Source organism: Gallinula chloropus, assembly GCF_964237585.1.
Source record: "Gallinula chloropus genome assembly, chromosome: 4".
NCBI lineage: Eukaryota > Metazoa > Chordata > Aves > Gruiformes > Rallidae > Gallinula > Gallinula chloropus.
The window spans coordinates 76829662-76852188 of record NC_140088.1 but is presented as its reverse complement, the minus strand read 5'-3'; the positions used below and the strand labels follow the sequence as shown (position 1 = coordinate 76852188).

The 22527-nt window shown below is 40.7% G+C and overlaps 1 protein-coding gene across 1 annotated transcript; it reads right to left on the bottom strand.

The window, feature by feature from the left end:
• Window positions 1-6769: 6769 nt before the first annotated feature.
• RASGEF1B (RasGEF domain family member 1B) lies at window positions 6770-21361 on the bottom strand (the record flags this gene model as incomplete). Its single annotated transcript, XM_084263322.1, has 13 exons — window positions 6770-6794; window positions 8015-8087; window positions 8767-8890; window positions 9976-10071; window positions 11578-11673; window positions 12541-12620; window positions 13347-13449; window positions 14045-14140; window positions 15425-15499; window positions 15598-15810; window positions 18351-18488; window positions 19327-19449; window positions 21185-21361. The coding sequence occupies 13 exons, from the start codon at window positions 21359-21361 to the stop codon at window positions 6770-6772; spliced, it is 1419 nt and encodes a 472-aa protein (XP_084119448.1).
• Window positions 21362-22527: the final 1166 nt, after the last annotated feature.

Sequence of the window (22527 nt, the reverse complement as noted above, 5' to 3'; positions counted from 1 at the left end):
AACAATGACATACACTGTTAATATTGCCCCAGAATATGTTTTCACTGTAGTCTTTGCGAAAACAGCTCAATGTGCATTACAGTCACAAGTTTTCACCGTACACCTGTTGAAACAACGATTCACAGATCAGAGCTACATAACACACAGCCCTCAGAATTCAAGTTGGGTCTCCAAATGAGATCTGTTCTCTGCAATGTTGCTTGATGACATACAATGCCACAGGCATTTTTTAATGGGAGGGGGCAAACAGCCTCTGAATACTTGTTCCATTGATTATCTTATCATACTGACTGGGCTAACACAGGGATCAAGGAACACCACCTTGTATTTTCTCTAGGCCAGACACTGCTCTGCCATACAGAAATGAGTACCAGAAGATTAATACATTTGCTCAAACAGAAATTAAGGAGAAACAGTAACCCCATTGATAGCATCAGAGTAGGTTGTTACCCTGGCATGAGCAGTAAGAAACATCACGTTGTATCCACCCCAATAAACATACTCTTTACTTGTTTTTTCTCATGTTTCACATGCTAATTCTCATAAAGTATCACCTAACCACACAGGTAGGTATAGTCCTCACTAATTGCTCTGATTTTGTGTCAACTTCTATTGTCATGTTACCAGGTTACTCTTGTTGGAAATAATTCCTTTTCTGTGAAAGGTCACTGTTGCCTGATTTAGCAGACAGAGCATATCTCTGTTTCCCTTTATAAGAAACTTGCTACAGTATTTCTAAGTATGAGTGAACCTTATTTGCCAGCAAACCTGAAGTTCAACATGTGCATATCAAATTATAGTAATCTAAATTTTTCTTGTTTGCACTTCTTCCAGTACTGCTAGCCACAACTAGGTGATGTGCATTTCAGGAAAGAGATGGCAATTCTTTTCCTATCAGATCCCCTTTTTATTACTCCATAGATTTCCATTACTCTAGTATGGAAAAGCAGAACGGCAGCTGTCTGAACTGTCTGGGATAGAGGAGGTCTAAGGAAAAAGCAACTCCTGAAATGACTGACGTGCTCCCAGTTCTAATTATTTTTTTCTAATGACAGTTTCTCTAGTAAAACTGTCTGTATATATTAAGATTAGCAAGAAGCATAGTTTTTCACATGAATTAGAGAAACAGTAAACTCTCTATTGCAGTTGCACACACAAAGAGAAAAAAAAAAATGCTGTGCCTGGGAATGTTGGCTGTCCAGTTGTGTTAGTATCTTTATGGTTAAATAGAAAATAAAGTACCAAGGTGATTGCTTTAATGTCTCCCACAGCTGTTTGAAAATATACTTCTGTCATTAAAAGCAGCATTATCAATAGATGGATCATTCATGTAAATGGCATCTATCTGTTTGATTGACAACAAGATGAGCTGCTTTGAAATTCTTTGCCCACATCATTCATTGTGTTTTGAATCACCAACCTTGACCTTTCTACTACAGCTCTTTGTGATGATCTTCTATATACACTCTTCTCCCAGGAAAAACACATTTAATAAGCAGTGAGGCATCCCAAATGCAAAAGCTATTGAATTATCAGACAAGAAAGAAAAGCAGTTGAAAGGTGAAGTGACTTCCCCCCCCCCCTTCTTTTTTATTTCCTTCCCACTGATGTTTATTAGAGCATACTGGGCTGCTTTATGACTTTCTGGTTATTTCTAAGAAAAAAACATTCAATCTTTTGACCACCAGATGAAACTTGGGGGCTTACAGAGGATCCTGCTGTAACACCAAGACAGATCCTTTGTTTTGTTTGTCGCTCTCTGGAATGGACTGGCTCCAGATGCTGCTTTCCACTGCTGAAAAAAGTCCACTTAAGAACCACTTCCCCTTCCAACCTCTGAACCTCATAGGGCAGGAGAGAAAAGCACTAACAGAAAGCAGAAAATCCTGCCCCATAGTGGCATTGGCACTCAAATTCCTTTGGCTAAATAAGTGATGAAAAACAACTGCTTTATTCATACATCTTTTACAATTTTCTTCTGAAAAGTAACCTCTGTGAAAGAAGAACAGTGTATTTACTTGGCTTATAATGAGATATCCCTTTGGGTCATATGATAACTATATTTTTCCAATAAAGGAGAAAGAAGAGAATATATTCCAGAAGAGCTTAATGCAGCACAGTGGAATAATGGTAACGTGTCTGTTCATATCAAATTATACACTCCCTGGCACTAAACTCATACTTCTAAGCTCTGTGAACTTCATCAATTTTGAGTCTGAAGTGTCAGCTTAGCAGACACCTAACAACAGCAACCTTGTACACAGACTAGCTCCCTTGAAAACCCTTACCAGCTGTGTTCTCAGGGTAAAAAGTAGTTGATAACACAGGACCCCATGGCCATAATGCACAGGTCTGGTTACAGTTGCTTGATAGCAGCAGGCTATCTGGATCTGACTGACAGCAGCAGGACAGATCTAGCTTTGAGGGAATGCATCTTTAAGGTTTAGCCTCTCCATTTAAGTGGTGAAAATCTGCTCAGCATGGCCAAGAGGAGACAGACAGGAGCTGAGAGAAAAAGCAGACCTACCAAAGGATTGTTCTTCTTTCCCAGCAGAAGTACTGCAGGAAGCCCACAAGGGGTCCTGCTGCTCCCAACTAGCACAAGGGAAACCACCCAAATTGACACGGAAAGTTCCCCAGAATGAAGTCTTGGAAAACGAAGGACATTTTTCCTATTACCCCAAAAAGGTCCTTTTTAGTACTAGATTGAGTACCGGTTTCAGCTCTGTCAAGAACAGGCTGCCTAGGAAGGCTGCAGGAAAAAACAACCACCAAAAAACCTCACATGGAGATTTGGGTTTGCGTGGCAAGGTTTTGGTAGGCAGGGAGGTGTGTGGGGCACGTGTTGCAGGGGTGGCTGCTGTGAGAAGTGCCATCGCCTCTGTGCTAACGTATTTCAGAAGGAAAAAAAAACCCACTGAGTGGCAGCTTTATCTGCCAAAGAAAGGAGTGAGAGGTGAGAAACTTTGCCGACACCCAGGTCAGTGAAGAAGGATGGGGAGGAGGCGCTTCAGGAGCTGGAGGAGAGATTCCTCTGCAACCCATGGAGAAGACCATAATGAAGCACACTGTCCCCCTGCAGCCCATGCAGGGTGATGGGGAGTAGAGATTCCCTCTGCAGCCCGTGGAGAACCCCACATTGGAGCAGGTGGAGACACCTGAAGGAGGCTGTGACCCAGTGGGAAGCCCATGCAGGAGCAAGCTCCTGGCTGGACCTGCAGCCAGTTGAGAGAGGAGCTCTTGCTGGAGCAGGTTTGCTGAAGAAACTTGTGACCCTATAGGGGACTCACACTGGAGCAGTTCGTGAAGAGCTAAAGCCTGTTGAAAGGATGCACATTGGAGAAGTTCCTGAGTGGAGGACTGCCTCCTTCAAGATGGACCAACCCCATGCTGGAACTGGGGAAGAGTGTGAGGAGTCCTTCCCCTGAGGAGGAAGGAGCAGCAGAGACACTGTGATGAACTGACCACAGCACCTATTCCCTGTCCCCCTGTGACACTGGTGGGGAGGAGGTAGGGAATTCAGGAGTCAAGTTGAGCCCAGTAAGAAGGGAGGGGTAGGGGAAGGTTTTTTAAGATTTCATTTTATTTCTCACTATCCTACTCTGTTTTGACTAGGTAATAATTCAGATTAATTTTATTTCTAGCTGAGTCTGTTTTGCCCACAACAATAATTGCTGCATTATCTCTCCCTGCCTGTATCTCAACCCATGAGCCTTTCATTGTATCTTCTCTCCCCGTCCAGCTGAGGAGGGGAGTGGTAGAGCAACTTTGGTGGGTGTCTGGTGTCCAACCAGGGTCAACCCACCACAGAAGTATAGATCTTTGCTTGCTTTTTTAAGGATGACACTTGTAAATGAGCTTTTGCACATAGTTGCCTGCAACTGACTATTCTTTTCATTATGATGCTATGAAGCTGTATCCAACTAGGAGAAAATGGAAATACTTAGATTATGAGGACAGGCATTATTCCTGTGGGCTTAGCCAGACATCTGGAGTCTTTTGAACAAGTTGATTCATATGGGCCCATAAGACCCACAGCTTTTGTCTCTGCACCACAAGAAGAAAGTGCACCACGAAGATAAAAGTAATATTTCAGCCCTTTATACAGGAGACCTTGATGTTGCTTCTGTCCTCATTAAGCACTGAACATCTGTCAGCTCTGAGCTTAGATTTTCAGTCCTGGCTGAACACTCAACCTGTAGAGTCAACGAGTTCTTGTAACTCCTTATTTCAGAGGGTTTGTGATGTTTCCTTTAGGAGCTGGTTAGCCATAGAAGAGTCAGTATTTTCTCTCTCATCTGCTACAGACAGGTGTGAACAGCTGCTTCCAATTCAACAGTCTGACAGTAGCTCAGGATGTTCAGAATTAAAGCTCAGCACAGTGGCTGCACCAAATGATGGAGCAGAGGGTGCATGATGAGACTTGTATTGCTCCAACATCAAATATGGAGTTCATTAATGGCTACAGGAGCAGCCTCTAGCTTGCCCAGGGCTGGGGAATTTGCATTCCCCTTTCAAGCAGGAGTCACAGGCTCCTGCACCTGCTGCCCAGCTCCTGTGCCAAGGTAGCAGCCGCCCCCTCCATCGCGATCTCTCAGGTGCGTGCTGCCTCTTCTCAGCAAGAAGCTGGCTCACAGGACAACTCAGAGCTGGTAGTCTGGATGGTGGCTGTCTCTCCTTTTGTTTACAAAGGCTTTTTTGCAACTGCATAATTAATAAATCCATTTCTAAAGCAGGGTAGTAGTCAAATTGTGGAGGGAAAGAGTGAAGTGATTTTTACAGGTAGGATAACCCTTAGTTCAACCCTTTGGCTTTCCCTACAACTAAAAATATTTTCAAAAGTCTATTAACTGGGATAGCTAATATTGCATCATGGAAGCTCATTTGTGTACCTTATCATATCATCCTCCTTCCAGAAGATAAGGAACACACAATTTTCCCCATCCTTTTACATAAAGTCAGTCCTGTTTTAAGGGGATAAGAATGTAGAGGGGAAGATGAGAAAGACTTCACCTGATGAAAGCTGGGAGGTAAGGCTGTGAACTGCAGAAGCAGTGTCCTTGTTTCAAAGAGTGATCTTCTTTGTTCTCCTTCACCCTGACTCTGTGAATGGGAGAGGAAAGGAATCCTCTTCCACTGTAAGGGCTCGAGGTCCTGCTGCTGATGGAATGTATAACTCGGTGGCTTCCAGCACCTTGTACCAGCAAATGGCCATAGTTAAGGACAGTACCCTCTCTGATGAAGGCTCCTTAAGCATGATCTTCAAGAATTCAAAAATCAAATACTTCCCTGAAAAGGCATGAACATAAGAAGCAGCTTACCTGAAAACTCATGAGATTCAGTGAAACAACAAATACATCTATTTATTCTTATTTCTTTATTTCTTTTTTAAATATCAGTGGCAAGATAATTGCAAATACCTTTTTTGCCAAATGTGTGCTTTTGCTTAGTCATTTTGTGTTCAGGGTGATCTGGAGGTACAGTTCTTTTTTTTTTTTCCCATCAGGTTCTTTCTAGAATAAATGGAGTGACTAAGAATTCAGAACTACTACAAACATATTAGGGGTGTGTAACACACTGAACTCCTTCACAGTCATAAACATAATCCATAAGGCAAACACACAGGTAGACTCTTTTGTTCACAGCTGCAGTTGAGAAGAAGCCTCTTCTTTTTTTTTTTTTTAAATTTTTTTTTTTTGGTGTCTTGCTACTTCAGTCAAAGTGGATTGTGTTCTCCACTGTGACCCCTTCCAAAAAACCCCACAACCACCCGATTATAAAAGTGACTTAATAAAAACTTACTTTCATATTTCAATGCAGTTTGTATACCAGTTTCTCAAAGACTATTCTAGAAAAGTTGTCTTGTTCAGCCTAATATAGGAAGAAGGTCAAGTATGGAAAATTAGAGTAATAAGATTGTATAGTAAAAACAACTGCATGTAACGTAGTGCTTAGTTGTGAACCACTGAAAGAAAGAAACCTCCTGAGAAACTGTAAAATAGTTCAAGCTACATAGGTACTATATTTTTCTAGTGGGTGTGTTTTCTACCAGTCTTGATTTTCATTACTTTATATTCTTATAATAACTTAGAATAATAATAATAATAATAATAATAATAATAATAATAATAATAATAATAATAATAATAATAATGAGTTTGCCTACCAGCAGCCAACTCAAAAGCATAATGGAGAAAGGAAAAAAAAAAACCCCAAATCAACCAGCCACCATTACATCGGTGGGAAGAAACTGTCCCCAGCAGCCAGTTTGTTGTGTCCAGTCCTTTATCTTAGCAATGCCAACAGGCAAAGTTCCTGGCTATATTCAGCTTATTAGGAATGGAAGTTCTTCAATGCAGACTCAGTTCTGCTGAAAGGAATGGTGATTTCTTTTCTCTGCTGTAATCTACCATCAGCTCTGCAGAGTCGTTAGCAGCAAGCTGCAGCAAAGCAAAGGGGAAAAGTATGACATCCAGGTGTGACATGATTCCTATGCAGCACTTGAGCTCTTCAACAGATTCTGTCAGCACCATCTTCCATCAGTGGGAAAGCCTGAATCACAGCTGAGTGGGCTGTGGTTCTTCTCTCCACAGTCAGATGTGCGAAGCTGCGTGTTTGTTCTGGAGTTAACTTGTTTCATCTTTGCTGACACAGTATCACAACTGAATGCGTGTTTCTCGTCACCCAGAGTACAGAAAAATAAACCAAGCCATGCCCCTTTGTAATCCAAATAACGCAGCAACAGCAGATGCAGCAGCTGTCTTGTGTGCTAAACTCTGCCCAGAAGTGCTGACCTGAAAGGAAGAAGGAAATGTGAATATGTAAAGACAGTTGTCAGAATGATGTAAATCTTCCCAGACAGCTTCAGAGTGCCCTAGACAAGGATCCTGTGAAATGGAGGTTTGCCTTATCACAGATTTTCAAGCTCAAAGTATTTGTCCATCTTGCCACCCTGTGTAATGTGTAGTGCCTATGCATTAATGCAAGCAACTCTCCCCGCCCTCTCCTCAAAATAACTGTGTTTAATCAGATGCAATTGTTACATCTCCTTGTGTTTCTCCCTGGAAAAGCCATCGTGGCCTGAGGAGAATCCTTCGGGTTGTGGTGTACAGTTGTCTTTCTGCTGTCCTGCAGAGCGGATCAGAAGAGCTGGGATTTTATAACCATCAGTACATCTAAGTGTTACTGTACCACAACAGTGACATGAATGCCTGAATAATGGTCAGTCCCATGGGATGTTGGTAGTTTTAAGACTGAAGTGGTGTGTCTTAGGGGTGGAAATGCAGACTGTTCATACACCTGCCTAATTCTGTGTCTCCATCTATGCAGCTGGTTAGTTTTCTTTGGGGCCATGAATTCAACTTTAATAAAAAAAAAGTAAAAAATACAAGTTAATCAGCAAAGCACGAGCTAAACCACTGCCATAAGGATTCATGTATCCTTCCACAATTAGCAAAACGAAAGACTAAGGCTGTGTTCAACCAGCAGTACAAAAAGAGCCAAAAATAGGATTTTGCTTTTTTTTTTTATTTTTTTTTTTTTTTCCCGAGCCTGGTCTCAAAAATTGTTACCTGGTTTCATAAATGCACTTTTCCCAGAGCAATCTTTTTAAAAGCTTCATTCCTGTCTGAAAGGCTAGGTGCATAAAAGGACACAATAGGTACAGAAATGTCTGCCTGGAAACCAGAGTGCTCTGTATAGCACTTGTAAAGAAGTAGAGATTTCCTTGAAGTTTAAAAATACTTTTTTTCCTACACTGAATAACACCAGAAATTAAGATGCAAAATTACTTACCCTAATTCCCATCCCCTGAGGGAGAAAGGACTCAAGAGTGCTAAAGATAAAGACTGGCTCTTCTCTTTTCCCCAAGACTTCTAGATTGGAGGGGGAATTTGTACCAGTGCTGTGCCTTGTCTCTTGAAACATGTAGCATGCAACATGGTTTTAACTGTTTGATGCTTGCTTTGCATCCCATTCTCAGTATATATAGATATGGGTAACCTCTGACACAAACCTTAGTGTCTTCCATCTGTTCTTTTCAACTTGATTTTCAGGACTTTCACTCTCATAGGAGGCCAAGTAAAGTGCTGCAATCAGAAGCAAATACATGATGTGAGGCCGACTGGCATTTTAAAATTTGCTCTCTCTGGAAAGCGGACTGAAGTTAAATGAAGCAGGCCTGTGTGGTCCATCCCACAGATTAGGGCTCCAGAATCCCACTAGGAAGTATAGTATTGCTTATAATTACATCTGGACAACACTTACAAAGAGTGCATGAGAACAAAGACTAACCTTAGGTAGTTAAGAAAACAAACAAACAAAAAAGGTGAAAAATCAAAAGAACGAGAGAGGAAGAACACACTCAAAGGAAAACAACTCTCCCCAAGGGCATGATGCTTTGAAAGCAACCAGCAATGCCCCATTTTATTTCTCAAGCAGCACCCTTTAATGTAAAGCATCCTGACGGTCCATATAAATACACTTCAGATGCTATTTACAAGGACCACAGAATCCATATATCCACTCAATTTATTTTGTTTCCATTTCAAAAAAAAGGATAATGTCAATTCTCACAGGCCAGGTGGACTTAAGAAGAAAAATCTTATTTGCTCTCTCATTTATAAGGGGGAAACTTTTTTTACTTGCCAGAGAGAGATGTCTTAGGACTGTCTGTCTTTCCTGTGAGAAAGCAACAACTTAACACAAGGAGAGACTAAGCAGTAGTCAGTGACACCAGACCTTCAGAAAGTCCTTTGAGCTCCTTACCGTCTTCACTGAAGACTGGGACAGTAAGCAAGTACTGCAGAATCTTCCGATCCCTTTCGAAAGGACACTCCACTTGCTTCCACATCATAAATTCACTGACTTGTTTTGCCAATTCACAAAATTTCTGTCGGAACAGAAGAGAAAACAAAAGAAGCACTACACATATTGAACAGTACTATTTGCCCTGAACATTTTTTAAAAAGACAGAGATCTTGGTTTCACGTCCAAGGCTTGAATTCTCCCCAGTTTTTAAACTACAACTGTATGTGATCTGACTCAACAACTCAGCTTCCAACTTCTGCGTTTCTGTTTCTGTTTTGCGTTTCTGGGATGACTTCCCACCTCTCCACCCTGGTAAAATTGCTATTTATGAATACAAATAGTAGATCATGATCTGTACTAGGGTTTTTTTTTTTCAAGGAGTTGTTAACACTCCTGATATCCACCTTTTCACTGTGATGATGTTCATGCTTGTTTATTTTGTAGTGAAATATTTAGTAATTTTCCCATCACAAGTCTGTACATGCTTAATGCTGACATTTTGAAATCCAGATTTTCCATTTTAGTAAGCTTTAGAACCAGGCTAATTCAGGGCAATTACTACAAGTGTAATGTACAGTAATTTCATGTAAGTGACCCAGGCTTCCTGAAAGTCAAAAGCACCAGAAAATGAATCATTGGGTAATCCACATTGTCAGGTAACAAGTGTGAAAATGGAGGCAAAAATTACTAGAAGACAAGGACCTCAAAATTCCTTTGCTGCTGCTCTATCATATGTTTCTTCAGAGACAATCTGTGACTTACATGTACAAAAATACTGTCTGTATGTCTTGAAAAAGGATGAACCCACCTCTTACGTGTGGAATTCAAAAAGAAGCTCTAAAATACTAATGTGAATGATCTCCTCATTAAGTATAATAAATCTGTGAGTTCTAATGTTTAGTTGAATTTGAGCACCAGGAACAAGTTCTGTCTTTTTTCCCCACTAAAAACTTGTGAACATTGAAAGGGTTTCTATAAACATGCTGTCTACAATTAAACTGCTTTTTCCCAACCACCCCCCAGGTTCTGTGAGAAGTAACAGATACTCTCAAATTCGAGTCCAGTTTTGCTCTCCCAGACTCCAGTGGAAGATGATCCATGATCAGCTTCGATTTTTTGTGAGAGGGGCCGACCCTGTATCATCACCACATTCAGTGCTCCACTTACTTCAAAATTCACGTGTCCGTTTGGAAGACGATTGGCACAACTCTCATTGAGGAAGTAAATATCTTTGATCAAGAGGCTGAAGAAAGGGATTACGATCTAAGGAAAGAGCAACATTATTCTCAGTCTGGTCCTGAATCAAAACAAATTTTTCTACAGCAAATAGTCAGGCAGTACAAAAGGTAAGCAAAATACCAAAGGACCAAGATCTATAAAGTCTCTCTCTCACTGCACAGAAATGTTTGCATTCACTACATTTTAAAATACCTGATGTTTCTCTATAAAGAAAGTTCTCCCTTGGATGATACATTATTCTACTCCCTATAGTTTTATTTCCAGCTTTGTGCCAAACTGCTTCCCTTACCTTGAACTCTTCTTGGTATGTAACTCCCTCAAGGTCACAATTAAAGTACCTGCTGACATGCCACTGCCTGTTTAGAGCATGTTTAGAGCAACCACATACCTAACTCATTTAATTTCTATGTCATTGTCCCCCTTGTTTTCACTTTCTCATTCTTCCTTGCAGATTCCAGAACATAAAGGCTCGGAGGTGTTTACATGTAAGAACACATAATTTCTGCAGGGTTTCTTTTAGTGCAGCTCTCCCATTTGCTTTGGCAAATTAGGGAAGATACACATTAAAGGACAGCATGGAAAATTTGGGGCTAGCAGCACAAACGGTGTTCAAACTACGTCTCCCTGAACTCAAGCAAGAAATTGAACTGTGGCACTGAGTGACTCAAAAGCATTTCCTGCCAACTGAACGAATCAAAGTTTGGGTTTGTTTGGGTTTTTTTTAGAATGCTGGAACATTCTTATATTCTTAAAATAATTTTATTTTAATTTTCATCCTACATGTTGTATCCTTGCTGCAACTGGGGATAAAACAAATATCACTTATCACTACTTCCATGGAAGATTTTGTTGTATCATTTCAATATCTGCAAGTTCCTTCTTTGAACTCTTAATGCTCTCTTTTCTCTGAAAAGAAGTAAGCATTTTACATTTACACTTCTGGTACATTGCACAATAGGTGAGCTGGTCCTTAGGACTCAGGAAAAAATCTGGTTTTAATTACATGTGTATAATAGTACCAGAGACCAGTATACTTACAGCTCATGTAAAGACTGTACACAGGAAGGGGACTGCACAGAATGTAGGCAGAAGCTGTCTAGTTTTGAGGTTTAGCATATCTTTTCTGAGTAAATTTTAAAGATTTTCCACCTTAAACCACAAGCTATTTAAAACAGGTAGCAGCTATAAGAACAAATTGCTAGCAACCTCGTTTTAGTCTTAGCCTTTCCACCTGTATTACTGGTTTGCAAGATAAAGTTCTCTGTCAAAAAAGAAATGAGCAGCCCTAAGATGGTCATTTTAACTGAGCAACTTGTTTTCCTCAAATGTTCCATGTACCCTTTTGGTAGCTTATAGGTAGTATTTAGACATTCCCAGTAAAGAGGGATTCTGTTTTGAGGCTTTCTATTCTTTTTAAAAGCCCACCAGGGGCAGAGTTGCCAGGAATCAGGATCCCAACTCAAAAGCTTGCCATGCAGCATAACAAGCACGTTTCATTTCTGCCCACTGCCAAGTTATTTGTAAACATACCCTCTCTCTGTTGCTATGAGCTGTTGAGGACCTTTTTGCAGCTCCACGCAGGGCAGTTCGGTAATTGTAAAAATTGCCAGAAGGGTCCATCTGATGCTACAAGGCATGAAGAAAATGCAAATAATGAGACAGTGTCACCAACACACATGATTCTTTTTCACTTGAGCAACTACTTTAAAAAGCAAGAGGTCTGCTGGACAGCACGAATACTGCAGCCTCTTAAAGGCAGTGTATCTCTTTACTTGTTCATTTGATCAGAAGAGAATCTTGTTTTAAAAAAATGTCCACTCAGCACAGTGAGTGATCCAATACAAGTCAGGGACCTGAAAGCAAAGGCAGGCTTTATGGACCTACTTTCTCTCTCCGCAAAGAAAGTAGCTCAGCTTTAATTCAAGGGCAAAGAATCATGAAACCAAGACAACAATGGGTCTTGCCACTAATATTCTGCTCTTCCTAGTAAGCAGGTTTCTCAGACCTGGTTCAATTGGAACTAAAGCTCATTAACTTGCGGTAGATAATGCACTGGGTAAATCAAAGTCATACACTGATGCATCTACATTATCTTTGACGAAAGTGTCTACTACCTTAAGGCAATTAGCAATCAGTTCAGGACAAATTTCTCTGAAGGACAAGGCATCTGCCTTACAGCTCAATTTAATTTTCAAAGGCAGAATACACACTGTCCCTCGCAAATACATTGCCCCTTCAAGTGCCTACCTACATTTTCTTTTATAATAATTCTTAGGAAGTGGGTTTGGGAATTAAAAAAACTAAAACAACAGACTTCAATTTCCTTCTTCTAAATCAAAAGACCACAAGTCAGCAGAACCATTCTTCTAACATCTTCTAGAACTTCCACAAACATACTAAATCAAATATGTCATAATGAAGCCCAGTCACATTTTAGAGCAGTGAAGTAAAGTGCTGTTAACAGCCCCGTTTCCACGTATTGGCCAAACTTACCTCAAGAATATCAAATTTGTCTGTCTTCACTTTTGCCCAAGTTTTCTTTAATCGAGACACAGGACTCATGTTCATGCCAGCTTGATATAAGAGAGAGTAATTGTTGGATTGTTAAAAACATATGTCTTTCAAGTAGTTAAGGCTAGTACCTATTTCTAAAGCAAAGGAACTATTAGCAATAACAAATATTTTTAACAGAGCTATTCAGAAGTCTGGCTTACTGTTTTCTTGAAATTCCAATGTTAAAAACAATTTTGGAAGCAAAATCAACACCACTTACAAAATGAAAGCTCTAAAAAATGCTCTGATATTATTTAACGTGTTTTTGATAAAACGTGAATTAGAAACAAAGTAGAAACACACAAATTAGTTTTCTCAACACCATCTCCTACAGTTTAAACACATCTATGACATTTTCTCATTAAAAGAAAAATGCTCCAAATATTTTCCTATCAGATATAAAAACGAGTGGAACTTTTAAACCACTAGGATATTTATGGTGTGATAGGAACTATGGAAGACAACAAGACTCCCTATTACTGGAACAGTTTCTATTCCAATCTAGCACTAAAATTGGTTTTAAAAAGTGGGGATTTTTAAATCACTGAACAGTTGCAATGAACACTTTGTTTCTCTGTAATTTACACTACAGCAGCAAATAATTTCTTACACACATCACACTACAATAATGTTGTGCAATCCTCCACCACTTCACCTCCCAACTTCACACTGCTGAGCATACTAAGCAGTAGCACCATGCTTCCTTTACCCACTCAGGGACAAAGTATCTCCAGACACATACTTACAAATAATAGCCATCAAGGAGTTAAAGTTGCCAATGTTAAAACATTCCCGGGCCACGTCGATGAAATACTCTATCACTCTTGCTCTGTGCTTCTTCTTCACAGGCTGCAAGAGATGCCATTGGAATGTCATGGTAAGCATGAAACAGCATGCTCTGACCCCTCCCCAAAAGGATCAACACCCCTGTTGAAAGTCATTTCCACATGCACCACAGCTTCACACTATGCTTTAAATGTAGAGGAATCCACACTATTGTGCTAAAAGCCCTCAGGACAGCAAAGACAACCCAGACTCTGGGCAGGACCACAGGTGAAGAGAGTCTGCCAAGAACAGTATGAAGAACAGCAGAGCAGGGAAGAGGGTCAGCACAGAGGAGAGAAAAGATGCTTTCATTCAGAAGGGGCATTCTCAGGAGAGAAGGGCAAGCCAGACACGCTCCTGTGTCAAGAAGGGCTAACCCAGCACATCACCACCGTGTCATGTGAACAAGGCTGAGGCATGACTATGATGCTGATGCTGGAAGGACAGAACTTATTTCCTCTTCAGCTCTCCGCTGACTTCATCCACATGTGAAAAAGGACAGAGCTGAGAGGATGAGAAGGCAAATGGCACACTGAAGGGTCACCAAGCCTGAAAAAGCTTCTCAGTTTTAGACGACTAGACTAAACAAAACCTTTTAGAAGAAAAAGTCTTTGCTCACCATACAGATTTCTGTTGCAACCAAGTAACTGAGCCTGTTAAACCATTCCACATAGGCTTCCAGATTCCCAGTCTTCTTTTGATCTCCGTAGCAGCTCTGCAGACAGAAGAAATACAGCAACTCTTAATGCAATCTTCATATTTTCCCTGAGAAGGCCTTTTGGCTCTCCCCCTTGCCATCCCCAAACACTGTCAAGCAACCGGGAATAATTCATTTACCCAAAAGTGACAAGAAGCTTAGAGGGGAAATAGCAGCAACAGTGTTTGAGCACATATAACTTCTTCCTGAGCTGTTGGACCTGTAAAGCACTCAAGCAGGCACGTGGAATCCATCACCTGTTCTAAGTCCTACCAGGGTGCTTTACGGACTTCTGTAAAAATCAAAGCTAAGTATCTGCTTAAAGCTTCCTTGAATATGACCACTGTTTCAGTCCTCACTCCCATATAGTAGAGACAATACTATGCCCTCTCCAAGAGCAGAAGGAAAACAGAGGCCAGTCCACTCCAGTGGCACATTATGTTTAGTTGTTGATGGCAGAGTAGCATACTGCATCCTAACTTTGGGAAATCAGCTGGTACCATGTTGACTGGATTCTCTCATTCCTAAACAGTGCTGTTTGTTCTGTAGTGTCTTGGGATAATTACCACGCTATATTCTCAGGGTAAACAGCAGATTTAGTGACCTCTACCGACGGAAATAATGTTCAGAGACAGTCTGACTGAACAACAAATGACTTGAGTCATTCTATTCTGTGTGCCAGTTTTAGGAAGGACAGTAAATCATGTTTAAACTGCCTGACTTTGGCATACTTCATTTACAGAGCAGAAGTCATCTTGAAAGCAGCACTCAAGCAGATGTCAACTCTCGTACAGTTAGCTAAAAACACCACATCTTTGCCCTTCATCTCACATGAATCTGGAGTTCACTGCCCCTTTTTTGCAATACATGCTCTACCTGCAAATTCCCTCATTTGCCAGTTTACTGCAAAGAGTTCAGCTCTCTAAAAGGAGGAACAGCTGTAGAAAATGAGAAACACAAAAGCCAAAGTTAAACTCAGCTTTTCCAGCTGTAGACCACATAGGTGGCCTGAAGAAAACATTCCCAGGATTAAATTCTCCCTTAGCTCAAATTATAAAAAAACCAGCAAATTTGTTAATTTAAGTAAATATGTTGGCTGAGTTCTGGAGGTTGAGGAATCGCCCTTCAGAATGAAAAAACATCAACAACATTTTTAAGAGGAGTACTAAAGCATTTTCACTATAAAGATAATTTCTGCTAGTCCTCATTTATTGCTGGACCTCACTTCCAGCTTATGGGGCACCTGACCTCCAGGATGTTAAATGCCACATTGCAGATCTGTTCCAGATCTGCTCCAATTACCTTGTCATTATCCAAAGGATCCTTTTGCACAAACGCCTGGATGAATTCTTCTGGTCCAATATAATTGAGTCGCTCCTAAATAAAGCACACAAGCAGCCAAGTCATATCCTATGTTAACCTGCATTTCAAAAAGAGGGGAAGGATGAAATCATACTTGAAGTATAACAACTCACAAGCTCTATGTGTGTCAGCTGCTCAGCTAATGCATAGGGATCATTGCAGACTGTGATTATGTCCCTCTGGATGGACTGGGGCTTGGTCTTTAGAACTGTGATGCAGTCTGTGGACGTGGCATTAATTTTTGCAAGTACTTCCTCATACTGGCTAACAGTAATGAGCTTCTGAATCAGGTTCTGGTGGAGCTGCTGTACGTTCTTCCGATACATCTGTCATGACATGAAACAATCAGGAGACATTTTCAGAATGTGAGTAGATAGAATTAAAGTCAGCAAGACACCAAACCAGATTGGTGCCAATACCTCTATGCTGTAGTATGTGAGGTTCTAATATTGGCATTTCATGAGACCAAGAAGAATCCAGCCAAGGATTTAAACACTGACTGTCTCTCAGAATCAGCAGTGACTTGGTTAGCTCCAGGAATAGCAGAGAACACATGCATAATCTACTACATGAGAAGTGCCACTGATCACCAGAAGAAACAGAAGAAATGAAAACATTCCATCTTCTTCTGCTTGGGATCACACACAAAAAACAGTATATGGTCATTCAATGATGAAAAAAAGGGCCTGCTTCCTTCAGGCATTGGAACAGGCTATCCAGGGAAGTGGATGAGGTACTGACCTGTATGTATTTAAAAGACAGGTAGATGAGGTGAAGGGATATGGTTTAGTAGAGGACTACTACCTGTAGATATGGAATCTTCTATATTGAATGAGTTTACACAGCCAATCTCACTATATCTCATGATAGGAAAAAAAAAAAAAAGAATAATAAGAAAATAGGGCAGTGCAATATTTGGCTGGAATTAAATTGAGGGAGAAGAGAGGAAAAAAAATAAACCCACCAAGGTTTTTCCAAAGACTTTTTTGATGGAGCAACATGTTACCATGGTGAATGGTTTTAGTTGGACTCTTACTGATAGCTCTCAACAGTAGTGGAGCACAATAATTTAGGAAATGGAATAAGAAGTTACAAGTAGAAGAGCTGTAGCAAAAAGGAATAGGAAACACTGCTTCTTTTGCATCTTTCAAGGTAATGATTCACACAAATCCAAGTAAAATATAGAAAAGCAAGGTCAAGGAGGTTCCCATTTACTTCCAAAAGAAGTAAATTTAGTGTTCCAAGTGGTTTACAGTAACACAAGTCAATTGACTGCATTACTTTCATTCCCTTTGTCTTTTAAAGGAAACATCAAAGTCAAAAAAGCTCAAAACTAGAGCTAGAAAAGATCTATAGCTCACTACCAGGGTAAGATTGCTCCCTTGTGCTCGTTTTCTAGCAGCTTGTATGTCTCTCTTTCCCCTTAATAGACGTTTTCACTGTTTAAAATGTTTGTTTTGCCATAAACTTCACTGTAGACAACCCTTCCCTGTTTCCATTTCACTCTTGCACCCACCAACTCAACTTCCCTCAGGCTCTCAGCTCTCTCTTTTTGTGCCAGTGGATATTTCTCAAGTGAGTGTGAGTCCTCAATCTTACTACTTTTCCTTGAACTGAACTTCAGCTCCCTATCTTCCTGCTAAGAGTACCCAGAAACAAAGCAACATCATGCAAGCACTGTACAGGGAAAGGTGCCTCCTGGCACTCCCCAGTACAGGCAAACCTATTGCCTCTCCACGGGCTAAAGTCACCTGTAGCCATCTTGAAGCAACTCTTAAGCATGACCATTAAATTTGGTATCTCTTTCATTTGTGCTCCATTCTGTATCTCACTCTCTCATCCTATCTTCTTTTTTCCCTCCTCACTTAGACAACCACAAAATGTATTTCAGCTTTCAAATTAAGTTTGTTCTCTTCCATCCTTGTTTACAGTCTCTCAAGATCTTTCCAGGCCTTTGGCAGCACTCACAGGTCCTCCCAGTAAAGCTTACCCACGTGGCTTGTTAACACATCATTTGTTCCTCATCCATATCATTATTCAAAAGGTTACATAAGGAACACTGGCCCCTGAGGAACACTGGAAACAACTGCTCTTTGCCTTTATAGTTCTTCCAAATGCCCTTCCAGTATCTTTTGTAATCTTAGTATTATGCCAGTCACACATGATCTACTTATTGAAACCTTGTTAATTGCCTTTCCATGAAGTGAATTTAAGCCTTGGCTAAGTTTATTTAGGTACTTATGAGGTAAGCATCAAATAGGTATCAAAATATTTCATAATGCCTCTGTGAAACTTTACTTCCATATGAGAACTGGGACTTAAAAACAAGTCAAGTGATTTCCTTGTGTGCTCGATCCAGAGGAAGTAATATGACAGACTTCATCTGAGTTAATATCTGATGTTTTAAGCTCAAGAGACCTCTTTCTGGTCCAATTTTCTCTTAGAAACTTTTTCCCAAACCTGCTATAACTCTTCCATTGAGCTACAGATCACAGGTCTGATTCCCACACACCTTACTCACACAAAGTCAAGAAATTATCTCTGATAATTCCCAGTGTCTTAGCTAGCTTCTTCCAAGCAGAATCACTAAAATGAAAAACACTAATGCCCATCAAGTTCTGTCTGTCTGCACAATATGCAATAATGTTATGGGTTTGGAGATGGAGTAAACCTTACCTGTGCTTTGAAAAGGATTTGCTTATTCTGTGTGGTTTCTTCCCAGGTCTAGGTACTGGACACAATATTTTGCCTACCAGTTATCTTAGCCACCAAGAGCCATACTGTGTTATTAACAGTAACAGCCTACAGTATCAAAACATTAAAGGAATGTCTTTTTATCCAATAACTTTGTGCACAGACTACTTACCTCATCACCACTGGCTATTCTTTGTACCAACTCCTTTAAGTTCTTCATCATTCTTTCATCTCGGAAATCATAAGGAAACGTTTCTGTCCATTCAGTCAACAACTGTAGGATTTTGGGTGCAATTTTTTGTATCTGGTTCTATTTGAAAATGGCAAAGAGGAATTAGAATAAAATTCCCTTCTGTAGGATATTGTGGACCATAAGAGTATAAAGGCCAGTTAAGATTTTAAGCTCAATTTAGCTCAGCATTGGATTACAAACCAGATCCAATATCTGTTGAAGCCAATGAAGAGACTCTTACTGGTTTAACTGACCTGGAAATTAGGCCCAGGCAGATGGAAATCTTAGAATGATATCCCTTGTTATCAGGACTGTCTCAGATTAGAGTTTTCATAAATTACAGCTAACTATCAACAATGAAAGTGATAAGCTGCAGTTCGGCCAAGTCTTATGCACACACTATACCTTATAGTGTGAAAGCAGTGGAATTATTCAAGTATCTTAATTTAATTTCATTTGCGTCATTTTCTACTGGGGTGGAGGTTCTATCCAAACTTCCACATCCTGCCTCCTCTCAAGTCTGGATGTGACACACAAAAACCCCATTCATTCCCATGTAAAGGGGACAGCAATCCAAGCCATTACATCTTTCCAACATTTTGGCATTACACATCAATACATTCAGAACCCAAGAACAAAAGCAGCCAGTGCAGGATCTGTCATTAACAGTGAGCACTTCTGTTGGCCCATGTATTAGTGAAACAAACAGTGCAACAGCAGCACCAGTCTTCATGGAGGACAGGCTGAGTGACGACATTTCCCACAGTGAATAAAGGTCAAATTCTGGTAGCTTGCATCAGGTTTTCAATCTGTTTAATCCTATTGAGGACTCTCTTGAATAGGAATATTTTGCTGTGGGTGGTGTCCAGACATTTGACTAGAACTAACAGGAGTTCTTGAGAGTGAGGGATCTTACCTTGTCCAGGCCAGGCTCACTTAGTCTCTGCTGCTCAATGCACAGATAGCAGACTTTGGCCATGAGCTCATATGGATGCATGAACAGGCGTGAACTGAGAAGGAAAGTGAAGATGTATGTCCTCTGCAAACAAAAGGAAGACAGAGAGCAGGATAAGTTACCACCAGTTTTATATCTTCTCAAAATGCATTCTTGAAAAATCAGTTCCTAATACTTTACTATCTGCAGAAGAAAAGCCTACACGTGGCTGTGCCAAGAGCTATTACTACAAGAGTAAGCATTTACTTTAACACTTGTCATTGCTCCAGAATCAGCATTATAAATTTGTGATTAAGCCAAGTTATGCAAGATTTAACCAAAACAAGGTGGGGCAGGGCTGGGCTGGTGTAGCTCTCCTGTTGCACACAGCCTTATTACAAGCTCAGTACCTTAAATTGCTCTGAATAAAACTTCAACTCATCTCTTGCTTTGCAGATTACATAGCCATTAACAGATTACATAACTCTTTCTATCCCAACAATGGAATAAAATTCATGCTGCAAGTCCAACCTACTTAGAATACCAACAGAGAAATCTTGTCTGCTTCCACATTGAGAGTGAAAGTAAAGAGTCTTCTGAAAAGAAAGACAAAAAAGATGCCAGTTCACCAGATTGTTGAGTTGACTGAATTTCGTCTTATACACTATGGTTACTATGGAATGTTTGCTTGTCTGACCTCAATAGACCACACTATGACCTTGTTCTTCATTCAAGAATCCCCAAATACTCTTAATTTCTCATACTATTGCTTTCTCATAATATTGTCTCCCAGGTGAAAGTGGAGGGAACTTCATAGCTTAATTTTACAGAATAATTACTAACTCATTCTGAGGTTACAAGAAGCAGCTCCTTATTTCACTTTAATTTTCTGTATATCATGATTTGAACTCACTGTGAGATGGATATCAAAATATCCCCACTCCTCACACTGCTGCTACTTAAGTATCTGTGGCACCCACAAGAAGAATTCTGGTTCTAGGGACTTGGAATAAAAATCATCATGTTTTACCAACTGTTGTCTAAATTGCTACATGTTTACATTTCACATTAAGCACTACTGGATAATCTCAGTCCTGGGCTGCTGTTAACTCTGACCCAAGTTAAAAAAGAGATCCTGTCTTGGAAATGTGAATAGAGCTATGACAATAACAGAAGCTGAATATAAGCAGAGTTATGGTTTAAGCAAGAGTCTTTCAACAAACAGAGATGCAGTTTTGTCACCCCTCAGTCATCTCTCCGCTGACCTTTTGATATCATTCTACTTTTCTAAGAATTATATAAAATGTCCCAGTGCAGGGATACATCTAGAGAGGTCAAATATTTCTGATGACAAATGTCCTGCTCTCACATCCAGCCTCTGCTGATTCCAAACAGTGTGGTGCTTGTTCAACACTGCGGTTATTAATTGCAAGATACCCATGGACCTCAGATGAACGATGGGAAATATGCCTTAAAAAGTGTTTGGTTTTAAACTAATTACATTCACCCCCACCATGCCAGTGGTCCTCAGCTTGCCTGGCTGATTTTTAAGGGTCAGTGGTACACACACCCCATCAAACAGCAAGCCACTCTAGGTACTTACTTTATGAATCAGTCACCAGGGTTATGCACCTCACAACAGGAGTAATAAAGAATTATGCTTCTTACATTAGGTGAGTTACTGCTTGCTGCACTCTCATAAAGCACATGATTCTATCATTGCTAACCAGTCACTTGAAAGGCTTCCATATCAATTTGATGTGACATGTTCTGGTTTTGCTGCACGTGTTAAAGTTCCCCTTTGGGAGATGCATATAATTAGCTGGGTGTATAGACTTACATCAGGGTAGTAATCTACATTGGGTACCAAATGCTGGATCAGAGCTTCCAGAGACCCCGACAGGAGATTGTTCTCATGGTAGTAGAGCCCTCCACAGTTGTCCTCTTTTGACTGATACAGGTTCCTGGTGTAGCCACGGCTGTCAAACATAGCTGCAAAGGGAGATGTCTGGGGCATCCTGTGCTGAGGAGACACAAAGAAGAGATATGGGATAATGGCCAAAAGATGCAGTGTAAGAGGCTTTTAACACTCCCGAGGTAGCACGGCGCGAGGAAGAAAACCCAGCACCACTCTCTGGTTTCCTGCACACAGCAGTACAGGTTGCACTGTCCTCCATCCTGTGCAGATTTCTCAGGAAAGGTCCAGCACAGGCTGTCACCACTGCCTGTCTATCACTATTGCCAGCCGCTTCTTTTGTACCTCGCTGTTTCCCTATTAAGTGGCAGACAAGAGATGCAGGTTATGAGCTAGAAGGAGCATGCAAGGATCCTGATGCGTTTGGGAAACTCAGGCTTTCTGTAAAGCTTTTAGAAGATAATATTCACAGGCTGCTGTGCTTGTGTGTTCACAAAGCATGTGTGTGTGCGCCTCGGGAAAGCATTAATGCCTCTGAGCTATCTTTTTAAGTGCAGATACTGTGCTTTCCTCTCCATTGTATCAAACCCTCTGTGGGAAAAGGCTCTTTAAAGCTACAGACCTCAGCGCTCACCAGCCTGTAAAGGCACCCTATTTTGAGAACAACTAGAGACGTGACAGACTGGAGATAAATAGTGTGCTGCCATCTGTGTGCTCCACAGCTCACAACAAAGCACTTTTCAGAGTGAGCTCAGTGGAGATGAGAAGCTATTAAGTTATCAGCCTGATTCCCAGGGATCTGAAGCATTACACAGGGCTACAGAGTTGCCGCTGCTGGCAGAACGTCTGGACAATGGAGGCATTCAAACCAGCACAAGACCGAGGCATTCAGAAAGTAATCAGTAAAAGAAAGCCGAAAACAGTTACAGAGAGGGACTGTGCAGAGATCCTCTTGGTCTACATGACCTTTGATAATCCCACTTTGCGAGACGCCAAAAGATATCTGCATCAAAATGGGAGACTGAGGAGTCTCCATGTCTGAAAAGTGCAGTGTTCAACCAGTGATTCAATTCTATCCAGCCCAGTGAATTGGGAGAAGCATAAATACATGTGCCACAGCATTAGAGGACAAGGTGCAGAACTGAACTAAACAAGGCTCCCACAAGAGCAGTGAGGTGTAACCCAACTACAGGTGTGATTTGCAACAATAAAGCATTTTGATGCATGAAGTCTCTTCATCTTCAAGGCTCTTTGCAAGTCTAACAAAG